Source organism: Equus przewalskii, chromosome 6, assembly GCF_037783145.1.
Source record: "Equus przewalskii isolate Varuska chromosome 6, EquPr2, whole genome shotgun sequence".
Lineage (NCBI taxonomy): Eukaryota > Metazoa > Chordata > Mammalia > Perissodactyla > Equidae > Equus > Equus przewalskii.
This window is the reverse complement of record NC_091836.1, coordinates 35405828-35430433: the sequence shown is the minus strand read 5'-3', so window position 1 is coordinate 35430433 and position 24606 is coordinate 35405828. Positions and strand designations below refer to the sequence as shown.

At 50.7% G+C, this 24606-nt stretch overlaps 2 protein-coding genes across 8 annotated transcripts in view; one reads left to right on the top strand and one right to left on the bottom strand.

The window, feature by feature from the left end:
* Positions 1-5690, top strand: part of CDON (cell adhesion associated, oncogene regulated) — a 94066-nt gene extending 88376 nt beyond the window's left edge. For 3 of the 7 annotated variants that reach the window (XM_008517104.2, XM_008517106.2, XM_008517105.2), the window contains exons 19-20: positions 1610-1884; positions 2485-5690. In XM_008517104.2, coding sequence (XP_008515326.2) covers positions 1610-1884; positions 2485-2648 — 439 coding nt within the window. In that variant the 3' untranslated portion in view covers positions 2649-5690. Of the gene's footprint in view, positions 1-29; positions 1113-1262; positions 1329-1609; positions 1885-2484 lie in introns of those variants that run through there. The other 4 variants (XR_011540951.1, XR_011540949.1, XR_011540950.1 and 1 more) reach the window with 2 other exon arrangements.
* Positions 5691-7170: 1480 nt separating this feature from the next.
* On the bottom strand, positions 7171-17516 carry VSIG10L2 (V-set and immunoglobulin domain containing 10 like 2). Its single transcript, XM_070626610.1, has 12 exons — positions 17450-17516; positions 15511-15861; positions 14962-15237; positions 13032-13307; positions 12257-12505; positions 11303-11563; positions 9682-9972; positions 8938-9234; positions 8123-8245; positions 7816-7840; positions 7658-7710; positions 7171-7517 (listed from the first exon to the last, which is right to left on the bottom strand). The coding sequence occupies exons 1-12, from the start codon at positions 17514-17516 to the stop codon at positions 7420-7422; spliced, it is 2367 nt and encodes a 788-aa protein (XP_070482711.1). The 3' UTR covers positions 7171-7419.
* Positions 17517-24606: the final 7090 nt, after the last annotated feature.

Genomic DNA, 24606 nt, shown 5'->3' with positions numbered 1-24606 from the left:
TTACTGACAGATATCTTACTCTCTTTCAGGTTCAGATCTTTCTTCATGCTTAGCATTTGGTATTTCCAATAACTTGAACCAACAGAGATGCTAATAACAGATGCATGGACACCTTTTACTAACTTTCATATGCCCTAGAAACATACTATTCCATGTTAGAAGGATAGAAATCCAAAGAATTCTTATCTTTATTCCCTAACATTGCCTATCTCCAGCAATACTGCTGGTCAGTCCTATGTGTTTCCTAACATGCCAAAATCAAAGCCAAATGAAATGTTTTCTCCAGACTTTCTTACTCCTAATTTTAGAAATAAAAAATATATTTCTGAGATTTCAGTTTCTGTTAATGGTGGAATAAATAGCTTGATCATTTACAGGTAATAATGATGAAATCTGGACAATTTGAAAGTATTGGAGAATAACCAAAAGCAGGAAGAAACTGAATAAATCTAACCTTGAAAGACGTTGGGTGACATTTGTTTATAGATTTGTGCCTGAGGGCATTCTCCAATCTTGGGTCAAGTACCCAAACCAAAGGTGTCAGAGGATGGAGTTTGAAGCCAATAGAACACCCGGAAAATTAGAGGGAAAAATCTAGTAAAGGAATGACTATACATCTGAAGAAATAGGAAAATGTGATACTTAAGGGAAAAAAAGTCAATAGAAACAGACTCTGAGATGACCCAGATGTCACAATTAGCAGACGTTGACTTTAAAACAGCTTTTATAAATATGTTCAAAGACTTAAAGGAAGATATGCACACATTGAATTCACATAGTGGGAAATTTCAGCTGAGAAATAGGAACTATAAAAAAGACCAAATGGAAATTCCAAAGCTGCAAGCATGATAACTGGAATGGACAATTTACTGGATGGGCTTAACAGCAGATTGGAGACAACAGAAGAGAGGCAATGAACAGGAAGATCAATAGAAATTATCCAATCTGAAGAACAGAAAGAAAAGAATGAAAGAAAACACATATCTTGGGTGAAGGCAGGAAATAAAAGTAGGGCAGAATTGAAGTGAATGCTCAGTGCTAATAAATTCTAGCAATTAATTTTGCAAAGAAAAAATTGAAAAATAAATAAAACCTGGATTTTGAATGTCTAATCCTTGTAGTGTTTCTTCCAAGGGTGGGACAGGATGTATTATCTGATTTCAAAGCATTGTTTTTGTTGGTCTTCATAAGGCCGTTTCTGTCAAGTGGCTGTAAGACTCTTAGCTTTCAGTCTTCTTCTTTTTCTCCCTCATTCCTTCCAGGGGCTAATGGCCTTTTCCTTCTGTGTGCTGTGTTCAGGCGCCAGTTAATGATGGAATGGGAGACAACTTCTGACAGTGGACTAAGGCAAAGGAAGCATGTGGGATGGTCGTCATATACAGTTCCATTTTTAAGTGGTTTGCCTTGTGATGCATTCTCCTGTTGTATTCCAGTTTCACTGTAATTTTTGAGTTCTTGATATTTCCAATCATAGTGAATCATTTAGTTATTTTTAAGCACCAATCTTAAGAATCTGAATACAAAATACCGAATGATATTTCAAAATAAGCGTATTCTAATTATTGATCTCTCTAGACACAGTTCTTTTCTTTTGATTTACACTTTGTAGGTGTTTCACCAAAGCCAACAGCACTTTCAGCAGCAGCTCCCTTCCTGTGGTTCCAGTGGTAGCACCTTATCCTCAGGATGGTTTGGAAATGAAACCCCTCAGTCACATGAAGATACCTGTGTGTCTGGCTTCCACACTCCCCGACTGCAGCCAGTCACCTAAGGAGAGCATCAGGGATGATGTGGCACCAAGACCTGCTCAGCACACTTGCTGTCAGGACGATAGAAATGAGATCAACTCTGGCTGCACGGAAGACACAGCAGAGTTCAACCGAGGTACAGGGAGACATTATAAATCTTAAGTTTCAGGATAGTCTTCAGTTATCGAAGACCTGTATAAGCGAAGGTGATGCTTTCAGAGTGCTCTCTCTCTGATCAGCTCAAGTATTTCTTAGACACGGGGTGAGGGGTATTAGATACTTCCCAAAAAGTTGACTAAATAAAGGATTCTTTGAAATTCTGTTATTATTCATATGCTTCATCTCAGGCTGTTAATCCCATTAGATTTTGGGAAAATAAGTCCAAGTAGGCTTTGAGTGAGTTTGTGCCTGAACAGTAGACTTGCTAGAAGAATGCATTTTGTGGTCATAGGCCTCTTGTTCATTTGAGTTGATTCTGGAGTTGCAGCCTTGCTTGAAGGTTTTGGGGCTCTTCAGGGGTTTGCTTGCACCCTCAGATGAACTGTGTAACTGTTCACGAGAGCTCCGTTTTACTTTAAGCCTTTTAAACCTAACTGTCTCCCTCAAATCCACACCAGACATAACTGGGCTCTACTTTTACTTATTATTCTTTCTTTATTGCTCAATGTTTTTACACTGCTTTGTAAAAATCAGCCTTTATCATTTCATAATGCTCCAAAACCTTTGTGTTTTTCAGGAGACAGCTGTGTCCATTCAGAAACAGAGAACAGAATTTTAAGTTGGAATCCTCTTATTCTGCCACCTGTATCAAAGGACTGTACTGAAAAGACAACATGGTCTCCTCCTGGCATTCCTTTAGACAGCCCTTCAGGGGTCCTTCAGCAGCCCCCGGAATCCTGAGGGTGTGCAAATCACTAGTCGTGTTCCCGCTTCAAGCCAGTAACTGCACAAAACAGGCCTGGGAACGGACTATGTGAAGGACATTAATTCAAATCAGACAAAATCATTATTTATTTTTTTGTAGTAGTAATGTCATATGAATGTATCTTAAAATGTGTGCCCTTTTATATTATTTATGCGTTAAAATTTTCCCTCCCTATTCCTTCCTCCCACTCAGTAGGAAACAACCTAGTTTTGCATAGTTTTCAACCATCTGAGAGCAGTGAGATCATTCCATGTTTTCCAAGAACCTCAGTGACAGTAAGAGCTCCTCCTGCAGGGATCCAGCCTATTGGCTCATTCCGCTGAGAGGGAACTGCACACGCCATTTGAAGTTTGCAGATGAAAGCTGCCTTTCAATATCATGTTATACCTTCTGAGAACATTTTGAAACCAACCACAGTTGTAACCTGATGTTTATAATAGCAGATCTCATGAGTTTTATGAGTGCCTTCCACAAAAGTGATAGTTGACCTATTGACTCACTCTCTGTCTCTGTGTGGGCACGAGTTATGTTCAGTTTTCTAGATGCTAATCATAAACATTGTCATGGACAAGGGGGAGGTTAAGGTCTAGTTGGGTCATTGCAGTATGCAGAGAGGGAGCCAAGGCCAGAGAGAAAAAGAATGCCTTCAAGTCCTACTAATTCGAAATTGCATTGGTTTATAAAATGGTCAGCATGGGGCTCTTTTTGACTGTTTCTAAGAGGAGGAACAAAATAAGACTGAAGTGGTGACTTGAGAAGAAAGATCCACATTTGAAGAAGAGAGAGGGTTCCAGGGAGCCCTTGTTGGCAGGAGCTCTCCCATTAGTATAGGACGGTGCTCGTGGTGCCACACCACCCAAAAAGCATCAGTTTCTAACTTCCAACATGGGCAATACCTGGAAGATGTTAGTGTTAGAAAAGACTTAATTTAGAGGGAAAGAGGTATGGTTTGAAATGTCTTGACGATTTTTTGAGAATGTCCTCATTGTAAACAGGCCCCTAAAGCTTTGGTTAGCAGAGCTCGTCAGTCAGGTACTGCTGCCTCTGAGTGACAAGGACATTTGCAGCTGCTTTGGAAGGCTTTTCTTCCCCACGCTATCCATGTGTTTAATAGCTTGAGTCCAGCTTTAGTGGATCACTGCTCTCTTTTGGATTGTGCATCCCCTTTAGAAAAGAAACAAAATGATTCTCCTTATGTAGAGTCAAGCAGTTCCAGCATAAATGAAAAAATTTTACAGTTTGCCAGAAATTGCAGTGAAATAGACTGTGATACTATGTTAATCAACTTTCTATATAAATGCATCAGTATTCCCTTACATATGTCTATATATTTTATAAATAGAACTCTTAGTGAAATGCGCTGTTTATTCTGGGTCACTATGCAAGAATGACTTGAGTAGGATGCAGTGAATGTCGTTTCATAGTCGGGTGTTAGGGATGCTGTAGAATCAAGGTCCACATCCCAGATGTCCAAGCCTCTGCTATACTGGATTTATGCTTCATGTGGCTTAGATGCAATTAACTCTGGAGGGGATTGCTGCATCCCTTGCTTCTGTGACTAGCAAAGGACAAAGTCCGTGGACACAGAATATGAAAACATGCCCCGTGTTTGCCAGTCAAGTCACGGCAATGCTGTCACAAAGGGAGTTTTAGAAAACTGGGGCGTAAATGTTCGTAGGCAGTCATTTTCATTCAGGAAACAGAGGTGTATTAGCATGAGCCTTAGGTCATAAACTGCTTTTAAAGACTGAGTTTGAATGTGGGATTTGTCCACTAGGAAGAGAAAACAACTTTACCTTTAGGGCAATCTCATTGTGGACTGCTTTATTTATATTATTAGTAACGCTGTTTTAAGTGTTATCCCTTTTATTGTATTTTATTTATAAAAAAAGCCTTTATATATTGAGATATATAAATATAAATATATATATATAATTACCTTTGTGTGTAGGAGTTATGAGTTCTCCCTAACCGTGAGTTGTTCTGAACTTTTGTTTCCTGCACAGTCACCAGAAACAGTCCTGCCTAATGTCTCTTCACCAGAAAGTCAGAGGACATAGTACAGTGTGGGAGATAGCACTAACGTGTGGGGTCAGTGCTGTGTACCAGGCACCGTGCTCCGTGCATGTTACTGCCATCTCATTAACCCGCACAGCAGATCTACAAAGTAGGTGTCAAAGTCACACAGCCTCAAAGCATGAATTGGAACCCAGTTTATTGGGAGCCATAATCCGAGCTCCTTCCATTTTTCCGTACTGCTTTCCCTGAGCACTGTGGTTTGCTGTTTGGATGGAGCCAGTCCAGTTCCACATGCTCCTGTCCACCCTGCTGCGTGATTCCTCTGACGTGCTAACTCGACAACTAGAGGAACCGCCTTCTGTCCTACGTGGACAGGACTCTGTGCTTATTACTGGTCTTCCCGGAGTCCGCATTTCTCCCTGTGACCGTCCTCACCACCACCCCCGCCTGGGAATTTGATCTCTCGGCTTAGTGATCATGTAGTTGGTCAGGCCCCTTCATGTTCCTTCTCGCCTTGGAATTCTCTGTGATGGTTTTAGCGTTGCGCTTCCCCCACTCCTGTGATATCCTGTCACTCTCTGCTTTCTGTCCTCCTTTCGCTTATGCACTGATAGTCTGGTGCTAGGTGCCGTACAGGATGTAAGTGAAGTTGCAGTGTTTTGTACCTTTTAAAAAAGCCTTTCTCTCTGGGTTTTGTATTTGTGGATTGAGTCAGTGAAGACTAATACATCCATATTAGGCTGCTGATGTCGCAGATCTCACTGCAGCTACAGTACTGCCACGAAGTTCGTTTTGTCATTGAATTTCACCTGTGTTGCTCTCTTTTAAAGCAATAACTTTGAAAAGATGCATGTTCTTGTATCATATTGAAAAGTATGTTTTGTTTCCCGTAAAGTTGTAATATTATGTTTTGAAATTGTACATATTTTAAATGATGTAGCTCTGACAGCTTTTATTTGGTTTGTATGATTTTATATTAAAAGAGAATGCTGCTTTCATGTGGAGTAGCCCGTGAGGGTGGGAAGATGGGGATGCTCAGATACTCCCTGGCTGTCTAAAGCTGCTCATGGCTTGAGATGGGGATGGGTGTGTGTCTCACTCTGAAGTTCTTTGGAACCTCCACCCCTGTTGTCCCCTGAAAGTCCCCTATGCATGCCCAAGAGCCAAGAGAGTTAGTCCCTTCTGTTCTGCCTCCAGAGATCCTAGTCCTGAAGGAACAGGATCTAGGACAAGTCTTAGGGGGAGGCTGGGAAAAAGCCTGAGCCAAGGAGCTGTGCGGAAGCAGGCAGACCCCCTTAGGGATTCTTCCGGGATTTCTTTGGAGGGAAGGGAAGAGGATGGGAGGGAAGGATGAGGAGAATGGGGAGGACTGGTCGCTTCTCGCACGTCGTCTGTTTTACTGTTGACCAGGTGCAGCACCTGTGTGCACCCCAGCGTAGGACTTCAGCCTCCTCAAGAGGCAGCTTTGTTTTACTGCCCTAAAAAATCAAAGTGCACGTGCTGCTTTGACCAGAAAGCCAACAGGGTCTTTTGCATGGGGTGGGGCCTTGTTATATTTTCTTCCCCATATTTAAATAAGCCTTCATTAAACCTTAGCCCCAGTCCTGAGAGCTTTGAGGGAACTTGAAACCCCTTTCCTAATAAAGTCTAAATCTCTGAGAGCCTAAGAAGCAGTTTAAGTCTCTGTCAGCTTTCCGTCTCCTCTCAGGCGCCACTCTCCTTGTTCCTGGCAAGACCGTCCCTTGGCTCTCTTGCCTTTCCTTCTCCCCAGAGTCCGCTGCAGAGGCAGCTCTGCGTCCTGACTCTTCTAGTCAATTGAACAAACGTCTGTTTGTGTTTTACCCAGCTTTCAGACACACGCTAGGAGCCAGTGAGTCATGCTGGCAGCCCACAGAGTATGACTTGGGAACAGCCCCGTCCCCTGTCGGCCAGACCCCACAGGCCTGGTGGCAAGCAGCTGCGTCTGGACACCTCTGCCGTGTCTTGTTGCACAGACTCCTGGAGTCTGGCACACCGTGCGTCCCTTTGACCCTTGCAGACCCACCAAAGGTAGAAGAGAGACGAAGCCCCTGCGATCTGCACCGGCTCTGCTACCACCTGTGATTAACCTGGTCCTAGAATGGAAGTGTGTTCTTGGGGAAGGAATTAGAGATTTGGAAAGTAAAGAACTCCTAGAAGAGCACATCACTTGCTACAGTTGAATGAGGGGAACATGTGCTGACATATCTTGCTTCCCATCTCCTAGCTTCCTCCCAGTAGGAAAACCTGGGGCCCAGCTGAACCTGCGATCAACCTCTCCCTGTAGGAGCTGGAATTGAGATAACTCTCTGCTAGTGAGAACATCAAGTGTGATTTATTTCGAAATTGCTCAATTCACAGGCTTCGTCTGGAAGCAGCTGCCTTGCTCGTGCTGCCATAGCCCCAGGTGCGCTTCCCAGTGTCCTTGTTTTCATCGTCCCTGAGACACCCGGCCAGTCTTTTCCCCAGTGGTGTGTCTTCCTCATCCTTGCACCTCTAACTTCCACAAGCTGGGCTGAGACTTCTCTTGCAGCCAAGTCATTTAGAGGCACTGCAGCTGAGCCTTCCCTGGTCGTAAAGGCTGGGTAGGAAGTGGGGAGGGGTAGTTGGTGTCTTACCTACCTTAGTTTTAAGACCAAGTGTGACAGAGGGGACCTTTCTGTCCCCTACCTGACTCCCTCAAGCATATTGCACCATCGTCTTAGGGCCTCATGGTGTTGCAGTCACTGTGATGGTGACGTTGACTGGAGCATCCGTGGATTCTTGTGCAGGACCCGAACTTGGGGTGGTGGGTGCTGTTTCAATGCCTGCAAAGAACAGACATGAGCAAAGGAGAGCGACGCCTTGGGGTGTCTCAGATTGTTCTCAGAGGACAAGAGAGACTGAGGATCACACATAAAACTGTTCTGATACAGGAGTAATTTCTTTGGGATAAAATCCAGCTTACCTGCCTGTGCCTCGGGACCTTCCCTTAAAGCCCTAATTTGATGACTTTGCTCCCTGAGGGTGAAGTGGGAGAGTAGTTAGTGACAACTATTCTTTCCCAGCCTTCCTTTCCAGTTAGAGGAGGATCGTGACCCCTAAAATGACGGGTTCCACACTCACGTGGGAACAAGCAGCTGACCAAGGCCTGTAAGCAGAAAAGGAAAAGGCACATTACTTGAGCAACCCAGGAGAATAACCCTCCCTTCTCTGACAGGCTCTGAACTAGAGACTCAGAAAGCCAGAATGGCGGACGCCAGATGCCTGGTTGGGGGTTGGAGCCCCAACAGACATCTAGCACTGGGGAGAGGTCACGGTGAGGGAAGAGCCCACGTTCCTTGCCTAGGGGAGGCCACATCTCACCTTGGGGTAGATCTAGAACTGGCCACCTTATAGGGTCAGCAACCCCACCCTGCAGCTTGCCACTCACGGGGGAAAGTCTCTGGGTGCCGGGCAGCATACTGGAACACCAGGAGAGAGGCCACCGTTGCCACCACCATTCCCGTGCCTGCTGCACCCAGCACTGCTGGATAGGCACTGAAGGGGGGGTCCGCTAGGAGGGGAGAACGCTGCTTGCATGGGGTAGGTTTAGAGGCGCCCCGGAACCTGGCAGTAGCGGCTTTTAGGTCCTAAGCAGGCTATCCTGCTCATCCGGTTCCCCCTCCACCTGAGGTGGGCCATCAAGAGCAAGGCTTGACCCAGAGCATCTGGGGAGCAGGTCTCTCAGGGAAAGAGCTCTCTGCATGCCTGGTGCTCTTGAGGTTCCGAGTCCCCTGCCAAGTCCCATATTTCTGGCCCAGACCAGTTATCTTGGCAGCATGGGGCTGAAGGGAAGAATGCCATAAATGAAGGAAATCCCAGGATGGAGAGAGAGCAGCAGGAAGCCCAGAACCCACCTGTGCCCCAGGAAGTGAGACTGAGGCACAGGGTTGGGCCCCTACCCTTATTTAATCACCAGCCCCTTGTTCCTGCCTCTTCCTGTTTCTTCTGCTTCAAGCTGAACTATGGCTCCTACCTTTAGACCTGGGGCCTCCGGAGCCTCCCAGGGAGTGATGGAAAGACAGCAGTGGAGATTACCTGAGGACCCCGAGGAGAGGGTGGAGGAGAGGACAGAGACTGGGGATGGAGGAATTCAGTAGGAAGGAAGCAAAGGAACAAAGTAGGGGATGCCCTGTGAAGAGGAAGATGACCAGGTTCAGTTTCGCGGAGAAGGGGTGAGTCCCTCCGTGGCGCTAGCCCCAGCACCTGGTATCTTCACCTCAGAGGGATATCCGGCTGTGCGGTGATTCAGAGCTAGGATGCGGAAGGCATAAAGGACCCCTGGGTCCAAGCCCCCCAGCCGCCGGCCTCTGCTCTCTGGCTCGATGTCACTAGCTGCCGTCTCCCAAGCCCCAGCTCCTGGGCCTGGGACCCTGGCCCTCCGCTGCACCAGGAAGCCCGTCCAGTTCCCAGGGCCGTCGATGGCCCACTGCAGCTGCACCTCCCTCCGGTGTCTCCCGTAGGTCAGGCGGCTGATGGTGACGTTGGGAGGAGCTGGATACCCTGGGGTGGGGTGGGGACACACGTGGGCTCATGCGTACCTACAACCATGCGTGGATGTGTGCCTGTGCACCCGCATCTGTTCCAATTTTGTTGAGAGAGAGCCGGTAGTGTGGAAAAGGCTCTAGACTGGGCTTTGTAGACTTGATCAGTTCTGTGTAGTTCTGGTCTATTTTGCCCTAGACTTACACTTCCGGGCCTCAGTTTCCTTATCTATAAACTGAGGAAAGGAGATTATTCTGACTGCATGGAGTAACGTTTGCCTGTATTCAAGAGAGCATCACATTCCTGCTCACACAGACCATCTGGGTTCCTGCTTTGAGGGCCTGTCTGTGCCTGAGGGAGCTGACGTGTCCAAATTTTGGAGCAGGGAATTCCTGTGCCTAAAGGGCCGTGGCTGAAGGTTTCCCCTCTCCCTCACCACACACACGCACACAACCCCTCACTCACTCAGGACCTCCAACAGGACACTCTGACTGCTGTTGCCCAAGGCGTTGAGGGCTACGCACTGGTAGGTGCCCCTGTGGCGTGCTGGGTCTGCGTCCCGGATTCTAAGGTGGAGCTGGGCACCCTCAGGGTGCAGCGTGTATCCAGAAGTGCCTGATTCCACCTGCCGTCGCTGGGGGCCCAGCCAGAGGAGCTGGGCAGGTGGCATGCCCCCCAGGAGGGCACACCCCAGCCAGGCCTCTCCCCCCTCCAGCACTGACACCTGGGGCTCAGCCACTGCCAGCTGTGGAGCTTCTGCAGGGACAGAGAGAGTGAGGCTGGAAGATGTCCCCTGCGCCCAGGCTCCGGGGAAGGCTTAGAGGTAAGGTGCTGGCCAGCGGTGGAGCGGATGGGAAGGGGAGTGGGGGGCAGCTGAGGGGCTGGGCCAGTCAGCCTCCTCTTTCAGGCTCTCATTCTATGCCAGAGTCCTGTCACAATCTGCTCCATGGTTTACTGATAATAGCAGTGTTCCTCCAGGCTCCTCTCCCACCTCACCGCAGTCTCAGCTCCTACAGACAGGGCTCCTGCCTCATTCACCTCTGCATTAAGCACCTCCCACACAGCCCCTGGCACAGGACCTCCTTCTCCCTAATGGCCCTCACCTCCCCACCCTGGGCACAGGGTGGGCCCATAGCAGGTGCTCAGTTTTTACGGACTGACTTCTAAAGACCCAGAGTTTCAGGTATCAGTGAATCTCCTGGGATGGAATTTCCAGCCCTGAGACTGAGTAATAAGGCAGGGAAATATTTCGGGTTGAGGGCCTCCCTAAAGCCGCTGGAAACATGCTGGTCACCAAGCCTTTGGAGACCAAGATGTAAATCATTTCGTGAGATCTGTTATACGCGACGGCTCCTCTGTTTGCTTTTCTCACATTTTTTTCCTTCAATATTTAACTCTTTTTTTTTCTTGAGTGGGCAATAAATAGGACTGGCAGGGCCAGATGGAGACAGGGAAAGAAACCAGACCAAAAACAAATAGAGGGAGTGAGAGAGGTAGAGAGACACCTCTGACACCTGAAACACTAACACAAGTCAGGAATAGAACCAGGCATCTCAAGCAAGGTGATGCAAATGCGGCAGTCAGAATCTGTCATTGTCTAGATGGGCACCATCCAATAATGAAAGCCCCCAGCCACATGTGTCTGTGGAGCACTGGAAATGTGGCCAGTCTACACTGAGATGAGCTGTAATTGCAAATACACCAGATTTTGAAAACAGTGTGAAAAAAAAGAATATAAATATCTCATGAATAATTTTTTATTACATCTTGAAATGATAATATATGGAAAATATTGAGTTAAATAAAATGTTTCACTTATTTCTTTTTACTTTTTTTAATGTGGCTACTAGAAAATTTAAAATTATATATATGGTTCACCTTATATTTTTACTGGACAACACAGACCTAGTCCAAACTCCCTGATCTTACGGATCAAAAAAACTTGAGTCCCTGGGAGGTGAGGTGACTCAGTCTCTTGACTCACTTTGCATTCTAGCACAGCCGCCCCCCAGAGCCCGTCATCCTGCTTCCAAAGGGCTGCTCCTCCCACACCAGCCGCAGAACCGAGTCACCATCCCCCACTCACCCAGCTGGAGCCGGCAGTGAGGGTCAGGGACCCTGAGTGGGTGAGTGCCTCGGCAGGTGAACTCTCTGCCAGTCAGATCTTCCTGGGCCTGCAGGAGGTGGACGGCCAGCGAGGAGCTGCTGCCGCCCAGGGGCTGCTGCTGTCCATCAAGCCAGCTCAGCACGGCAGGGGGCTCACCTCCAGGCCACTCACACCTCAGCATGATGAACTGGTCTCTGATTGTGCCTGTGGTCCAGCAGGTGGGGCTCAAGAGGGGTTCCCCTGGATAGGAAATGATGGTTCGGCATGACCCAACAGGTGGAGGAATGGCTTGGCAGGCCTACCGCATATCTCGCTCCTTAATTTATTGCTTCACTAACTCATTCATCCCTGTACTCATTCATTCATTCATTCATTCACTCACTCATCATGTATTGAGGGCTGATCACGTACCAGAGAAACAGTGGGAACAGACACTAAGCAAACAATTACAACATAATTTGATGAGTGCTAGAGTATCGGTAGAAAGACAGACTCTAGAGGAGGAGGACTTTGCAGACAGGATGACATTTGAACTTGGTCTTGGTAGATGGGAGGGAGTTTCCAAGGCAGAGATAAAGCTAAAGGCACATTTCAAGACCAACATGCAATCGAGCCGTAGAAGTACAGTGCGAGGTTGAGGAGAGACTGCTGACCCTGGAGGCTGGGAGACAGGTAGGGCATCACAGGGCTCCAAGCCCGAATTGAGGAGGACAGGGCACAGTGCAGATGGAGACCAGGGCTGGAGTGGAGAGAAGGTGGGAGGTAAGGTCTGAGCTCAGTGCTGCCCACCTCCTTGTTAACATGGCAAGTCTCAGAGAGTTTGTGGTCTGGAGCTTCACCCCAGATCTGAGGGCCCCTCTAGGTGTCTCCTCTGGCCCCCACGACCCCTCTGCCTGGAGTGTCAGAGACCTGCTGCTTCCTGTGTCCACTCACAGAGCGTGATCCTGCAGAGGGCGGGCAGTGCCAGGGCTGGGTGCTGGCCAGTGCAGGTGAAGACACTGCTGTTGGGGAGCTCTGTGGCTGCACGACTCCAGGTGACATTGCTGGGGGCAGTGGGGCCAGTTCCCTGGGGCCCTTCCCACTGCAGCTGGGCAGCTGGAAGCCCCCCAGGCCAGGCACAGACAAAAGTCACAGCCCCAAGGGTGGGGAGCACAGCACAGGAGGGCCGCCCCTCAGGGGGATCTGCATGGGGAAGTGAGTGAGGATGGGGCTGGAGGCCGGGGCTGTTAAGGGTAAGGGAAGTAGGGACAAGTGGCGAGTGGGGAAAGATTGATCCCTCTGAGGGACTGGTGAGGAAAAGGCTGAGTCAAGGGGAGGGGATTATGGGGTAGGCAGGAGTTCAGAGTCCCTGGAGAATCCCAGAGAACACGCCGCCCCCCCCCCGCCCCCGCCCAGGGAAGCCCCCATCTCCTGTTCTCTTCATTGCCCCTGGACACTATGCCTCCCTGTCATTACTCTGCCCTTCTCTGTGCCTCAGTTCAGCCCCCAGGGCTATGGGAATAATTACTTGGGGAGGGAGCTATATAGGGTTTGGGGCTTCCCGTCTCCCTACCCCTTCCTGTGGATTTCTTAGCCTCTCCCCCGGGGCTCTGCAACTCTGTTTGGTTCCCCAGACCTCCCTCCCCCACCAATTTTGACACCACTTTCCACAAGGCACCTGGGGTCTGCCAGAGCACAGGCCTGTGGTGGCCCCTACCCACACACTCACAGTAGATGGTGAGCCGGACAGTGGTCTGTGTGCGGCTGTCCAGGCGGCTGTTGTGGGCCAGGCAGGTGTATAGGCCTGTGTGGGTGCGGCCAGCGCTGGCGATGATGTAGGTAGGCCCAGCGTGGACCTGAGTGTGGTCACGGAGCCACGCATAGTGACTAGGCGGGTTGGATGCAGCCAGGCAGTTCAGGGTCACCTCTTCCCTCTCACTGGCCCAAAAGCCTTCCTCAATGAAGCCCGGCGGCTCTACGGTGATCACAGGATTGTCTGGACCATCTGGAGGGCAAGGAAGTCTTGTCACACCGCTCCAATCTTCATTCCTTCATTCACTCATATAATCACTACTGAATTCATCCACCATTCAACAAGCATGTATTATGCACCAACTGTGCCAACCATTATGCTAGCCCCCAAGGAACTCAGAGCCCAGTGGCCAGAGCACAGTCTAAGTAGGTGATCAGAGTCCGGGGAGGTGAGCACCATAGGCTGTGGGAGCTCAGGAGGGCAGCTGTGACTCTGGGAGGCTTCCCTGAGGGACTGGCGGGCTGGGCTGAGGTAGGGGGACGGGCCAGAGTTGGCTAAGCAGAGGAGCGGCAGGGAGCCCAACCCTCCCAGTTTGCCCGCAATTGAGGGGTTTCCTGGAACTGGGCTGGTTGGTGCTCCTAGACTGGAGAGGGAAGAAAACAGAGTGGGAAGGTACCCTGAGCATGATCCCAGCAGCCAGCCCTTCGCAGCTCCTTGAGTCCCGACCTTTCCCTCTCTCCTAAGCCCCCACTCCCCCTGACTCCCAGAGAGGACTGAATTCCCTGCCTGCTTCCATTCTGCTCCCACCTCTTTCCCAAGAACTGCTCAACTGTCTGCTCCCCAGCCCTCAGTTTACAATTCCCACAAACCGCCTGCGACAAGACAGACAGGACGCCGTTAGTCCTTGCTCCTTAAATCCTCCAGACCGACACTGTCCAAGAGATATATACGAGCCACAGAGGTTTTAAATTTTCCAGTAGCCAAATCTTAAAGAGGAAAAATAAGCAAACCCAACCAAGCCAAAAAACACTAGTAGGTTTTAATAATATATTTTATTTAACCAAATACCCAGAATATTGTCATTTCAATGTATAATCAATATAAAGTTATTGACAAACTATTTTCTATATATTTTTTAGATGCTCTTGAAAGTCCAGTGTGCGTTTCACACTTGAGCCTGTCTCAAGTTTGACCAGCCACGTCTCAAGTGCTCGAAGCCATGCGAGTGTCTACCGCGCTGGACAGTGTGGCTCTAGACCGTCCTAGCCTCCTCTTTCACACAAACTTCTGATTTCTTTTTATTTGTAAAGTTAATTTTGTTTTTTAATTTTCAGAAGTTCATTAGCATTACATGTTCTCCTCTTTACTGAAATAACAGGTCTGGTCTTTCATCCACTTTTATATGAGGTTGCCGCTTCTTCCTCATTGGTTGTTTTGGTTCTTTGCATGGTCTAAAAAGTAATCCTTTGCTACAGGTGATCTAAAGACAAACTTCTGATTTCTACCTTCAGGCTCTCAGCCTCAGACTTGCGACCAACTTGCTGCCCTCTCTTCCCACCAGGGGCCTTCCACCCCATTTCCTCAGGGTTCACTTGGTCCCTGAAAGTCATTCGGGCTCAACCCAAAGACAGAATTTCTGGGCCACACCTAAAATTATGGGTAAAATTGTGACTATAAATGTATGCATGTTCCTGAGAAGAGGAGACCATGACCTTAAAAAACTTCAATCCCCTTGTACTGGAGCCTTTTGGGCCCCTGTGCCCTGGGTACAGTGCCCTGAGGCTCTTGCCTGTTGGAGCCTCTTGGAGATCTGGGGCCGTCCTGGGGATCCTGAGGTGTGTCAGGAAGCTGAGGGTGGGTGGGTAGGGGGGTGCCAGCCCTGACCCCCACCCCCAGTCTGACTCACAGATGACATCCAGGAAGGCTCCTTCACTGTTCAGCCGGTTGACAGCGTTGTGGGCACTGCACATGTACCAGCCCAGGTGTGTCCTGTTGACTGGGTCCAGGTGGAGAAGTCTCTTCGTGACCCCCACCAGCGCTTCCCAAGAGCCTTGGGGTGCCTGATGCTGCCAGGCAAAGGTCACGGGCTCGGTGCCCTCCCGCACTGCACACGTGGCCACCACGGAGGTCCCCTCCACTGGGGACGGGTCACTCAGCCGCACCTGAGGCTTCGAAACAGGCACTGGCCAGAGGAAGGAGAGGCCCTGTGTTTGTTATAGCAGACCCAGGCTGTGCCGGGCTGGGTGCAGCTGCCCAACCCTTGCTGGCTGGGGGCTGGCCTGCCCCCTATGCCCTGAAATATCCCCTCCTCGTGATCCCAGGTTTCCTCTCTCCCTGGAGGCAGGGCCCTGTAGAACCTGGGCCCAGAAGAATACACTGGGAAGCACACGCAAATAGAAGCAAAGCAGCATGCAAAGCAGCTCCAGTCAGCCAGGGTCCCGGCAAGGCTCCTCACCCAGCACGGCCAGAGCGAGGTAGGAGTAGGTGGCGTGGAGCTGGCCGCCGGCCACGTGCAGGGCCTGGCACAGGAAGTGGCCGCGGGCACCCTCCCGCAGCTCCCTCAGCACCAGGCTGCTGTTCTGCAGACTCACGGCCCCCAGAGCCGAGGCCCCGGCCTCCACCTTGGACTCTGCTCCATTGGTGACGGCCACAGGATGGGGAATCAGTGAGCCTAGGGGCGTGAAGCTCCAGAAGACCACCAGAGGGGCAGGCCGGGAGCCACAGGCCAGCTCCACAGAGCTGCCCCTCACTCCTTGGATGGATGCGGCCTCCTCTGCACTGGCTCCGAGGGTCGGATGGGGCTGCCCTGGGGACAGAGTGGCAAGGCAGGACGTCTGGGCTGTTCTGGGTTCTCCTGCTCCTCCTCCTCACCCAGAACTTCTGTTTTATTGTTCTGCAGACCCGGCCAACAGGACAGGGCTTGATGAAGACGGCATAAGCCCTTTTGCAGCTGGTGGGCAAGAGAGTTTCTGAGGGAGCCTGCGAGTTTCCTGTTTGGATGTGCTGTAGGAGTGGGCTGGGTGGGAGAATCCTTGACTGAGACCAGGGAAGGGACTGGAGTAGAGGTTCCCATCCTCGTGGGTCATCAGACCACGTGGAAAGCTTGAGAAAAATATAGATTCCTGGGGCTCATCCCAGACTACTGAGTCAGAATCCCCGGGGCAGGGGGCTGGGGGTCAGGAATCTGTAATTTTAACATGCATCCAGAAGTCAATCTGATGATCAGCCAGATGGTGACCCCTGAGACTCAGGAGATCTACACGGCCTCAGGCACTTCAGGCTCTGGAGGTTTCTGCGTAAGGATTCCGGGGGGATTCCAGACCCACGGCAGCAAAGGGAGGACGACCCCAGCCTGCCATCAGCCCATCCAGCACTCATTCATTCATCAACTGTTCATTACGGAGGGCCTGCTCCATGCCAGGCGCCCAGGTTACAGTGACAATGAGACGCCCCATCCCTGCTCTCACGGAGCTTTCAGTCTGTCAGACATTGAAAGTCATTATGGGGTGAGGCAGGCAAGAGGTGCTCTTTTCTGCTCAGGGCCTAGCACAAAGCACAGTGTCTGCCCGAGCACCATGGTCTGCTGCCCCTTGTGGCCAGGAGACTATAAAGAGCCTCAGCAAACTTATGAAAATAAATCTCGGAGGACGATAGAGCTACAGGAGTAATTCACACGGCTTCCACTTGCCAAGTGCCTCCTTTGTGCGGTGCCCTGTCCTGGACTCTTCACGTGCATCGCCTACTGACCTTAATTGCGGTAACACCCCCTGAGACTCTGAAACATGAAATCCCTTTGTCTAAAACCACACAGTAGGAGGTGGAGCTGGCATTGGAGCCCCGTTGAAGCTCCAGTCTCAGACGCTTCCCACTGCTACCAGCTTCTCCAGAGAGAGACAAGGAGAAGACAGGCGTGGAGTCGGAGGAAGGGACAAAGGCAAAATTCCAGTGTTCAATTACCCAGACACCGATTCTTTGCAACCCCGTGGATGCTGATTTGGCCCAACTACCAGCATCTCTCACCTAGACTGTTGCGATGCTCTCTCAGCTGCTCTCAGCTCCTGAAAACCATCTGGCTTGGAGGAAACTTTCTGAAACCCAGACCTGACCACATCACTCCATGCGTCCAACCTGACAGTGGCCCTCGGGATAGCTTCCAGCTTTTTCAGGTGATTAATGTGGGATGCCCTCTGTGTTCCAGCCCTGCCTCCCCCACCTGGCATATAGTGGTTGCTCAGAGCATGCTGGCTAATGTCTAGCAGATGAACAAAGTTAATGGACTTCATTGAGTGGCTACTCAAGTGCAAAAGGAGGATCCCGAGGAAAAAAGAGGAAGAAATAATGAGAGGTGAGTGGGGAATGGGCCACCGTGGAGAGGTGGTCTGAGTATCACTCACCTGAGACCCCTCGATACAGAAGGCAGAGGGGTGTCAGCAGCAGGAGACTGACCCACCAGGGCCCCATCTCCCTGGGTGGCCTCCTGTCTGAGGCCTGTCTGACTCTCAGGCTCCCTCTCCCCAGGGCAAAGCCCAGCCCTGGAAGGACTCAGGTTGCCAACCTCAGCCCTTCTGACACTTCCACCCCCGCTCTCCTGTTACCCTCTCTGCTCCGATTAGGGGTGAATTATTTACCAGACGATTCATTCCATCCATTGCAGAGTTGGGGAGGGCAAGACCAGGCTGGGGCAGACCAAGGGGAGGACCCTGAGCTCCCTGCATTTTCATTGTAATGATATGATCAAATTAGAGAGTCACAGAGCAAAGGGCTGGAAAAGGCCCCAACCTCATCCAGCCCAACCATCTGCCCAGTGCAGGCCTCCTGCCTGCAGCCCTCCAGACCACAGGGGTCAGGAGATTCGGACGCACCTTTCAATGCCCTCTGGCCCCTCCCTGTTCTTCGCGTTTTGTTGGGAGAAGCTGCTGGAGTGGTGGAAGGAGCTCTGGAGTCAAACACCCCCAGGGTTTGGGTCTAACTTACAAACTGCGAAACGTTAGGAAATTTCTGAGCCTCTCTGAGCTTTGGCTTCTTCACAGACAAATGGGGATGATAACACTTTCTTTCTTGTAAAGATTATTGTGAATATTGAATGAAAAAACTTATATTAGCATCAGGGGTCTTCTTGGGTACTAGTACAGTCCTATTTCTTGACTTGGGTCACAGTTCATCAAGCTGCACATTCATGTTTTATATACTTTTACATACACTTGATAAAATTCACACACATGCACGCACGCACACGCACACGGATGAACAGTGTCCAGCATGTAGGTGTACACCATCAGTCATGCTCCTGGTTAGATCTGACCTACAAAGTCTACACCCTGCAGCTGGAATGGAGAGCAGCTTTCCTGCTGGTCAGGGCTCTCTGAATCCTGGCACTCTCCCTCTTCCTCTCAGCATGTCCTGCTGCCCTAGCTGTCTTTGAGTGAAGCCTGAGATAAGGTCAGAGTTTTCCATCCTCTGGGGGCAGGGTTGGGGGCAGGGTAAGATTCCTGAACCCCAGTGAGACGGGGGATCTGATATCTGGTGTCAGGTTCGTCACGGCTCAGCTGGGACAGGAGCTGTCAGAACTGAGTGCCAGGCAAGCTCCTCCCGGGCCCAGAGATGCTCACCATGACACTCTCGGCCCCTCACTTGCCCTGGAACAGTGGACAGACCCTGTTCTACTCTCATTCAACCCATGGCCAAGGTCCCTCCATGCCCTCCTTGGGTCTTGAGCCCCCAGTCCCTTCTAACTCAGCTTTGAGCCGAATGGTAGATGGTCCCTGAGAGTCGGGCTCCCATGTGGTGAAGATGTCACATGTTCCCCTGACCCTACTGACCAGTCCATACGGCACACTCCTTTTGATCCCCTCACCCCAAACTGGGAATGTTTTCAGCACTCCGTTAGACCTTCCTTTGGGAGCAAAGAATGGGGATCTGGGACTGCCATCTGCCTCAGAGTGGGCAGCAGGCCCTGGCTCTGGAGAAAATGTGAGAACCCCGCAGGGCGAGTCGGGAAGCCTTTGAAGGATGCTCTGGCCGGCAGCGAGGGCTTGTGTGCGCCTGAAGTTCTCTATTCTGCTTGTGGGATTAGCCTCTTTTTCTTTCTCACTCAGAGCCATCAGGTCATGGATGACTTGGGAGGTTCTCCTCAACCCACTCTGTCCCCTTAGTAAGGGAGACCCTGGAAGGAGGAGTCAGGGAACAAGGTGTATTACCCAGGATTCTCCAGAGAAACAGAACGAATAGGATGTGTGTATATATAGAAAGAGATTCATTATAAGGAATTGGCTCACATGATCATGGGGGCTGGCAAGTCCCGAGATCTTCAGTTGGCAAGCTGGAGACCTGGGAGAGCCCATGGCATAAGTTCGGGTCTGAAGGCTGGCAAGCCGGAGACCCAAGAAGAGCTGATGTTTCAGTTCGAGTCCAAAGGCAGAAAAAGACCGAAATCCTAGCTCAAAGCAGTCAGGCAGGAGGGGTTCCCTCTTATTTGGGGGAAGGTCAACCTTTTTGTTCTATCCAGGCCTTCAACTGATTGATGAGGCCCACCCTCACGAGTCGAGGGAGCGATCTGTTTTACTCAGTCCACTGATTCAAACGTTAGTCTCATCCAGAGACATCCTCACAGACACATCCAGAATAATGTTTGTCCAAATATCTGAGTACCCCGTGGCCCAGAGAAGTTGATATAAAGTTAACCATCACAGAGGCGAAGTGTGTCCTGCATCCTATGCCCTGGCTCTGCCAGACCAGGCCCCCCAGGGCAGAGCTGCAGCCCCTGTCTGGAAGGGACCAGGAGGCAGGACTGGAGTGGGATTGCTGGCTCGGGCTGCTGTCTCTGCTGCTGTGGGAGCTCAGCGGTCAGGGGAGACAAGGTGAGGGGACTTTCACTTTTGAGAGACTAGAGAGCACAGCGGTCAGAACACAGCTTTGCCTCTTTATTACTGTGGATCTTAGCATGTTGCTTATCCCCTCTGAGCTTAAGTTTCTTCATTTCTATAATCATTTTCCTGAGAAGAATAAATGAGTTTATGTATACATAGCACACACCTATTAAAATTACTTATGCCCCTTGACCTGAAGAATGTAAACAATTAATTCAACAAACATTTCTTGAGCATCTACTAAGGTAAGGCACTGTGCTGTATATGGTAGGGCACCTTCCTTTCTCCTGTCTGCTTTCTCGAGGAGCGTCTGCCAAGCCAGGGAAACCTGGTACTGTGCTTTGCTCTGGGTAGGCTCAGTGCCCAGGCCATGGGGCAGGTGCTGCAGGCTCCCAGGTCTGGGTGCCTGCTTTTCATCTTCCCCTCCTGCTCAGGCTTACTCCACCCTGACTGGGGGGACCCCATCCACAGCCCACCTTGGTCCCCAGGCCTCACATCAGCACCTCTATTCATTGCTCTGGGAGATCCTGGAGGGAGGGAGAGGAGACAGCGCGGAGTCAGGAGCAATGAGGGGTCAACCCTGGAGGGGTTTCTCAGCTAAACTATGAAAAGAGGTGCTTGGAAGGATAGACTCGAGCATCCAGACTCTTGAGTAGTTTGAGCTGAAATTCTGGAGAGCCAGGTAGAAGGCTCTGAATGGGGCAGTGGGCCCTCCCTTGCAGCACAGGAGGCGCCTCTGCAGCCTTCTGGAGAGATGGCCCTGCAGCCTCTCCCACTGACCACCATTGGGTGGGCATTGCACTAGCTGCACGACCTTGGACAAGAAGCATAGCCTCTCTGAGCCTCCTCCTCCCCACCTCTAAAAGAATGTAATAATAGCTACCTCTTCAAGTTATCGGACAGGTAAGATGCAACCACACATGTCAAGCACCTAGCACACAGTAAGCTTTCAATAATTGTTCATTCTCACCCTCTTTCTCTTTAGGTTGAACTGGAATCTTCTTCCCTGGCACTTCTATCCTTGAGGTTGAATTCTCCATTGAAGCTTTGCAAAATTATTCAAATCCCTCTTCCAACTGAAAGTCATCTAATATTTGCAACAGCATGTCCAGCCCTTCTCTTCTCTGCCTGAATAATAGTTAGAGTTACCACTGATTGCCAGGCATGTGCTATGTGTGCTAGGCGTTTCCAACACTCCATGAGATAGTTCTGCTACCTGCATTTTACAGTGGGCTCAAATTCTCTCCACATTTCCCCCGATGACTTGATTTCCCACGCACCATGTTGCTCCCCACCTTTGGGCATCTCCAGTTTGTCCCATCCACCTGAGGCTGTGTTCACCCTGGGCTGGCCAGAGGCCTGTGGAACTGCTAACTTCCTGCTCTCTGATGAAAAGATTCAAAATTGTTCTCAGTTACTACTCTGTTAGAGTTTCGTTTGTCCGTCTGGTTAACGTTTATTTCCTGGCCACCGTGTACCAGGGCCTGTTCACTCTACTGCTTTCCTGGGCCCTCACCTGGCCCAGGAGGAAGGCTGGACAGAACTTAGTGTTCTGAGAGGAAATGGCAGCTCCATGGGGCTCCCCAGGTCTGTTGACAAGGCAGTGGTGTGGCTGCCACAAGCTCCCAGGTTTCTGGCCGCTGCTTACTTTCTGGGAGCCTTCTGCCTTCCTCTGGGCAGTGGCGTGTCAGACTGTGGTACTTGTTAAACTCAGGGTGAGATGTCTCTCGTCCCTGGCCTCTTCCTGCCTTGCACTCACGTCTCCGCTTCTCTGAGCCAACCAGCAGGCCCCTTCTTTTGTGCTGTGAGTTTTAACCCAGCTCTCCAGCCTGTTGCGACCATTTTGAATCCTGATTCTGAAACCCCAGGCTTTTAGAAGAATAGAATGTGGAAGGACAGGGACAGCTGGGCTGGAGCAGAGGAAGCAGATGCTCCTGGAAGTAAATGGCTTTTCCACGTGTGTCCATGTGTGCCTTGTCAGAGGCCAACCATAGGCCCTCGGGGACCCCAGCAGGAGATGAGCCAAGGGCTGGAGAGGAAATGGGCCAGAGGCTCTGCAGTCGACATGGCTCCCGCTGCGTTCATGGCTGAGAGGAGGAGGGGGGAGAGCAAGAGGGACAGAGGGCCCTGCAGGGGTCACCGCTTAGTCACTTTGTAAACTGCTCCTTGGAGACCGGAGAGGAAATGAATGAGGCCCTAGATGGAGGGGTGAAGAAAGGGAGCCCAACAGATCAGGAGAGGAAGGAAGGGGAGGCAGGGGTAGGCAGAGGCTGAGGTGTGACGGTGGAGGCCAGAGCCCCCCAGGGCCACAGGGAAGGAGGCCTGGTTTCCGTGCCAGCTCTGCCTGGTGATTAACTGTGCATCCACCTGATTGACCGCTCCCGGAGTCCTTTCGCAGCCAGCCCTTCCCACCCGCCATGGGCAAGACGCCCCATTTCTCTGGGCCTCCGTTTCCTGATTGGTTAGGAATGTGATCATAAGGCTGTCCAGCCACTTCTCGGGTTGTTGTAGGAGCGGGTGGGTGGACAGGGAGGAGAGGACTGTGAAAAGCACAAACCGCTGTACGGAAACGGGGGTGTAGAGAGAGAGATCTTGGAATCAGGTCAGCGTTCAGATGCTGGCTCCGTTGCCCACTAGCCGAGTGACATCAGACAAATTACTGCCCCCTCCGAGTCTCAGTTTTCCCCTGAAAAAGGGCTAATTGTTTATTAGGCAATGTCAGAAGATGATTGTCAATTTTGCTGTGTATAATTTTTTTATGACTATGTAAGACAACGTTTCTGGTTTTTTTAATGAAAACTAAAATATTCAGGGATGAGACGTGATGGTGTCTTTAGTTGACTTTAAGACATTTCTGCAAAAATAAAGTAGATAAGTTCTGGCCAGGTCTTTAGTTCCACATTGCCTCAGAGATTTTTACAGGGCGGAAGCAGAACCTGCTCGACACCAAAGTGAGCAGCATTTCCCTATTTTTGTAAAAGCCTAAATTCATTGAAAAGTTGTGTGAAGTGTTCCCAGTGGAAGTGGCGAGAAGGAGAAGAGAGAGTGCCTTTGGCAGTAGTTAGAGTGGAGGAGAAGAGATTTCCCTGAGTGTAGGGACAGGTCAGAGGTCACTGGGTCCCTGGAGAGGATGAAGCAGAGAGGCCAGGCCCCTGACCTGCAGGGCGGAGAAGTGGAAAGCCGTCTGCGTCGATGTTACAGGCCCTCTGAAGGTTTGAACAACAAGAACGCCAGCAGCAGCCAATTTGGCCCCGAGGTTAGAAGCGTCTCCCTCTTTTTGGTACCTCATAAGCCTGCTGGATTCTGGTGGGACTCTGGGAGGGCAGGGGTCCCTGTAATGGAGTCAGCTTTATTTGATTTTAATGAAACAAAGGAATGGATGCTCTTGCACACCTAAGTCTGTGGAGTAAGATTCACACCCACCTCACTGCTGTTTGATGATTAGTCATGTTATTATTATGAAATAGACCGGAGCTGGGGCCACGACTCGGTTTCAGAGTGTGAATGCTGCTCCCCTGAGAGGAGTGCTCGGGAGCACTGGAGGTTCTCCCCCGGTGAAGGACCCAGGCTCTCCCCTGCTCCATCGGGCAATGGGGCTTTTACCCTGCCCCAGTGACAGTGTTCAGACAGTTGTCTGTGGTTGAGGACCTGGGTGGAGAGCTCAGCCTTGGCTGGACCCAGTGGCTGTCCAGACAGGGCCGAGGGGGAGCCAGGCCAGGCACTCGAGGTCTGTGGAGGAAGCCAGGGCCCAAGGAACCCTCGTGTCTCTCTCTCCGTCTTCGGGCCTGGTCTGCTTCCCCTTCCCCCTCCCAGTGTTCTCCCCCAACCTGGCTAGATTCTCTGAGTTCCCTGGCTGGGGAGCAGGAAGGGGTAGGGAGTTTCCAGAATGTTTCTATAGAGCTCCAAGGGGAGGCTTGGCAACTGGAAATTGTCAGGCGTCTCCTTGGCAACTAGCAGCCAAATAATTCTGGAAATGGAGGAGGGAGGGGAGGTCTTTGCAGCACGGCCAAGAGAAGCAGCCCTCAGCCCCCAGAAAACTTGAATTCCTCATTACCTATGTCAGTCGGTCTCTGGTCAAGAGACAGAAACCACGCCAGTTAGTTGAAGGGAGAGAATTTAATATAAAGAATTGATAACTAGGTATAAAATTGTTAATTAGGTAATGGGAGGGTAACGAGAATGTTAGGTATCATGGAGGTTGCAGCAGTAGGAGCAGCTACCAGTCCTGGGGCTGGGAAAACCAAAGGAAGAGGCTGGAATTACTAAACCTTAGACATTTCAAAGAGGGAACCCAGAGCCTGGGACCTAGACCTCTGAGGAGGAGGCTCCGAGCAAGAAGGAAGTCCCCCTGGGCTTGTGCCCAGACCTCTGAGGAAGGGGCACCTGCCAGCTGGTGCTGGGGTCTCTGGGGCAGGGGTGTGGAGATGGGGGTGGATGATGAAGCTGCAAGTGGTAGAAAAACTGCAGACTGGATTCAGCGGCTGCTTCAGGATGGGCCTGCTGCTGCTGGGGAAGAGCCATTGTTGGGGTGACACTCACAGGGACCATATAGATGCAGACAGTAAGGAGCATGTCCTCTTTTCTTCCTCCAGCCTGCAGCCTCCCCCAGGGGCTCTTATTGGGAGAACCTAACAGGGAAGAGCTGGCAAAGCAGAAATGTGGGTTCACAGGGCCCGAGGCCAGCA

What these genes read in the sequence shown, in the direction of transcription:
- VSIG10L2 (XM_070626610.1), bottom strand. Translation starts at nt 17,516, where the DNA reads ATGGGGCCCTGGTGGGTCAGTCTCCTGCTGCTGACACCCCTCTGCCTT. An exon ending in AGCCTTCCTGGATGTCATCT is followed by an intron (nt 13,308 to 14,961) that starts GTGAGTCAGACT and finishes CTTGCCCTCCAG; the next exon opens with ATGGTCCAGACAATCCTGTG. An exon ending in GCACCCAGAGACTTTCCCCC is followed by an intron (nt 7,841 to 8,122) that starts GTGAGTGGCAAG and finishes TTCTGCTTACAG; the next exon opens with GCCTTGGTCAGCTGCTTGTT.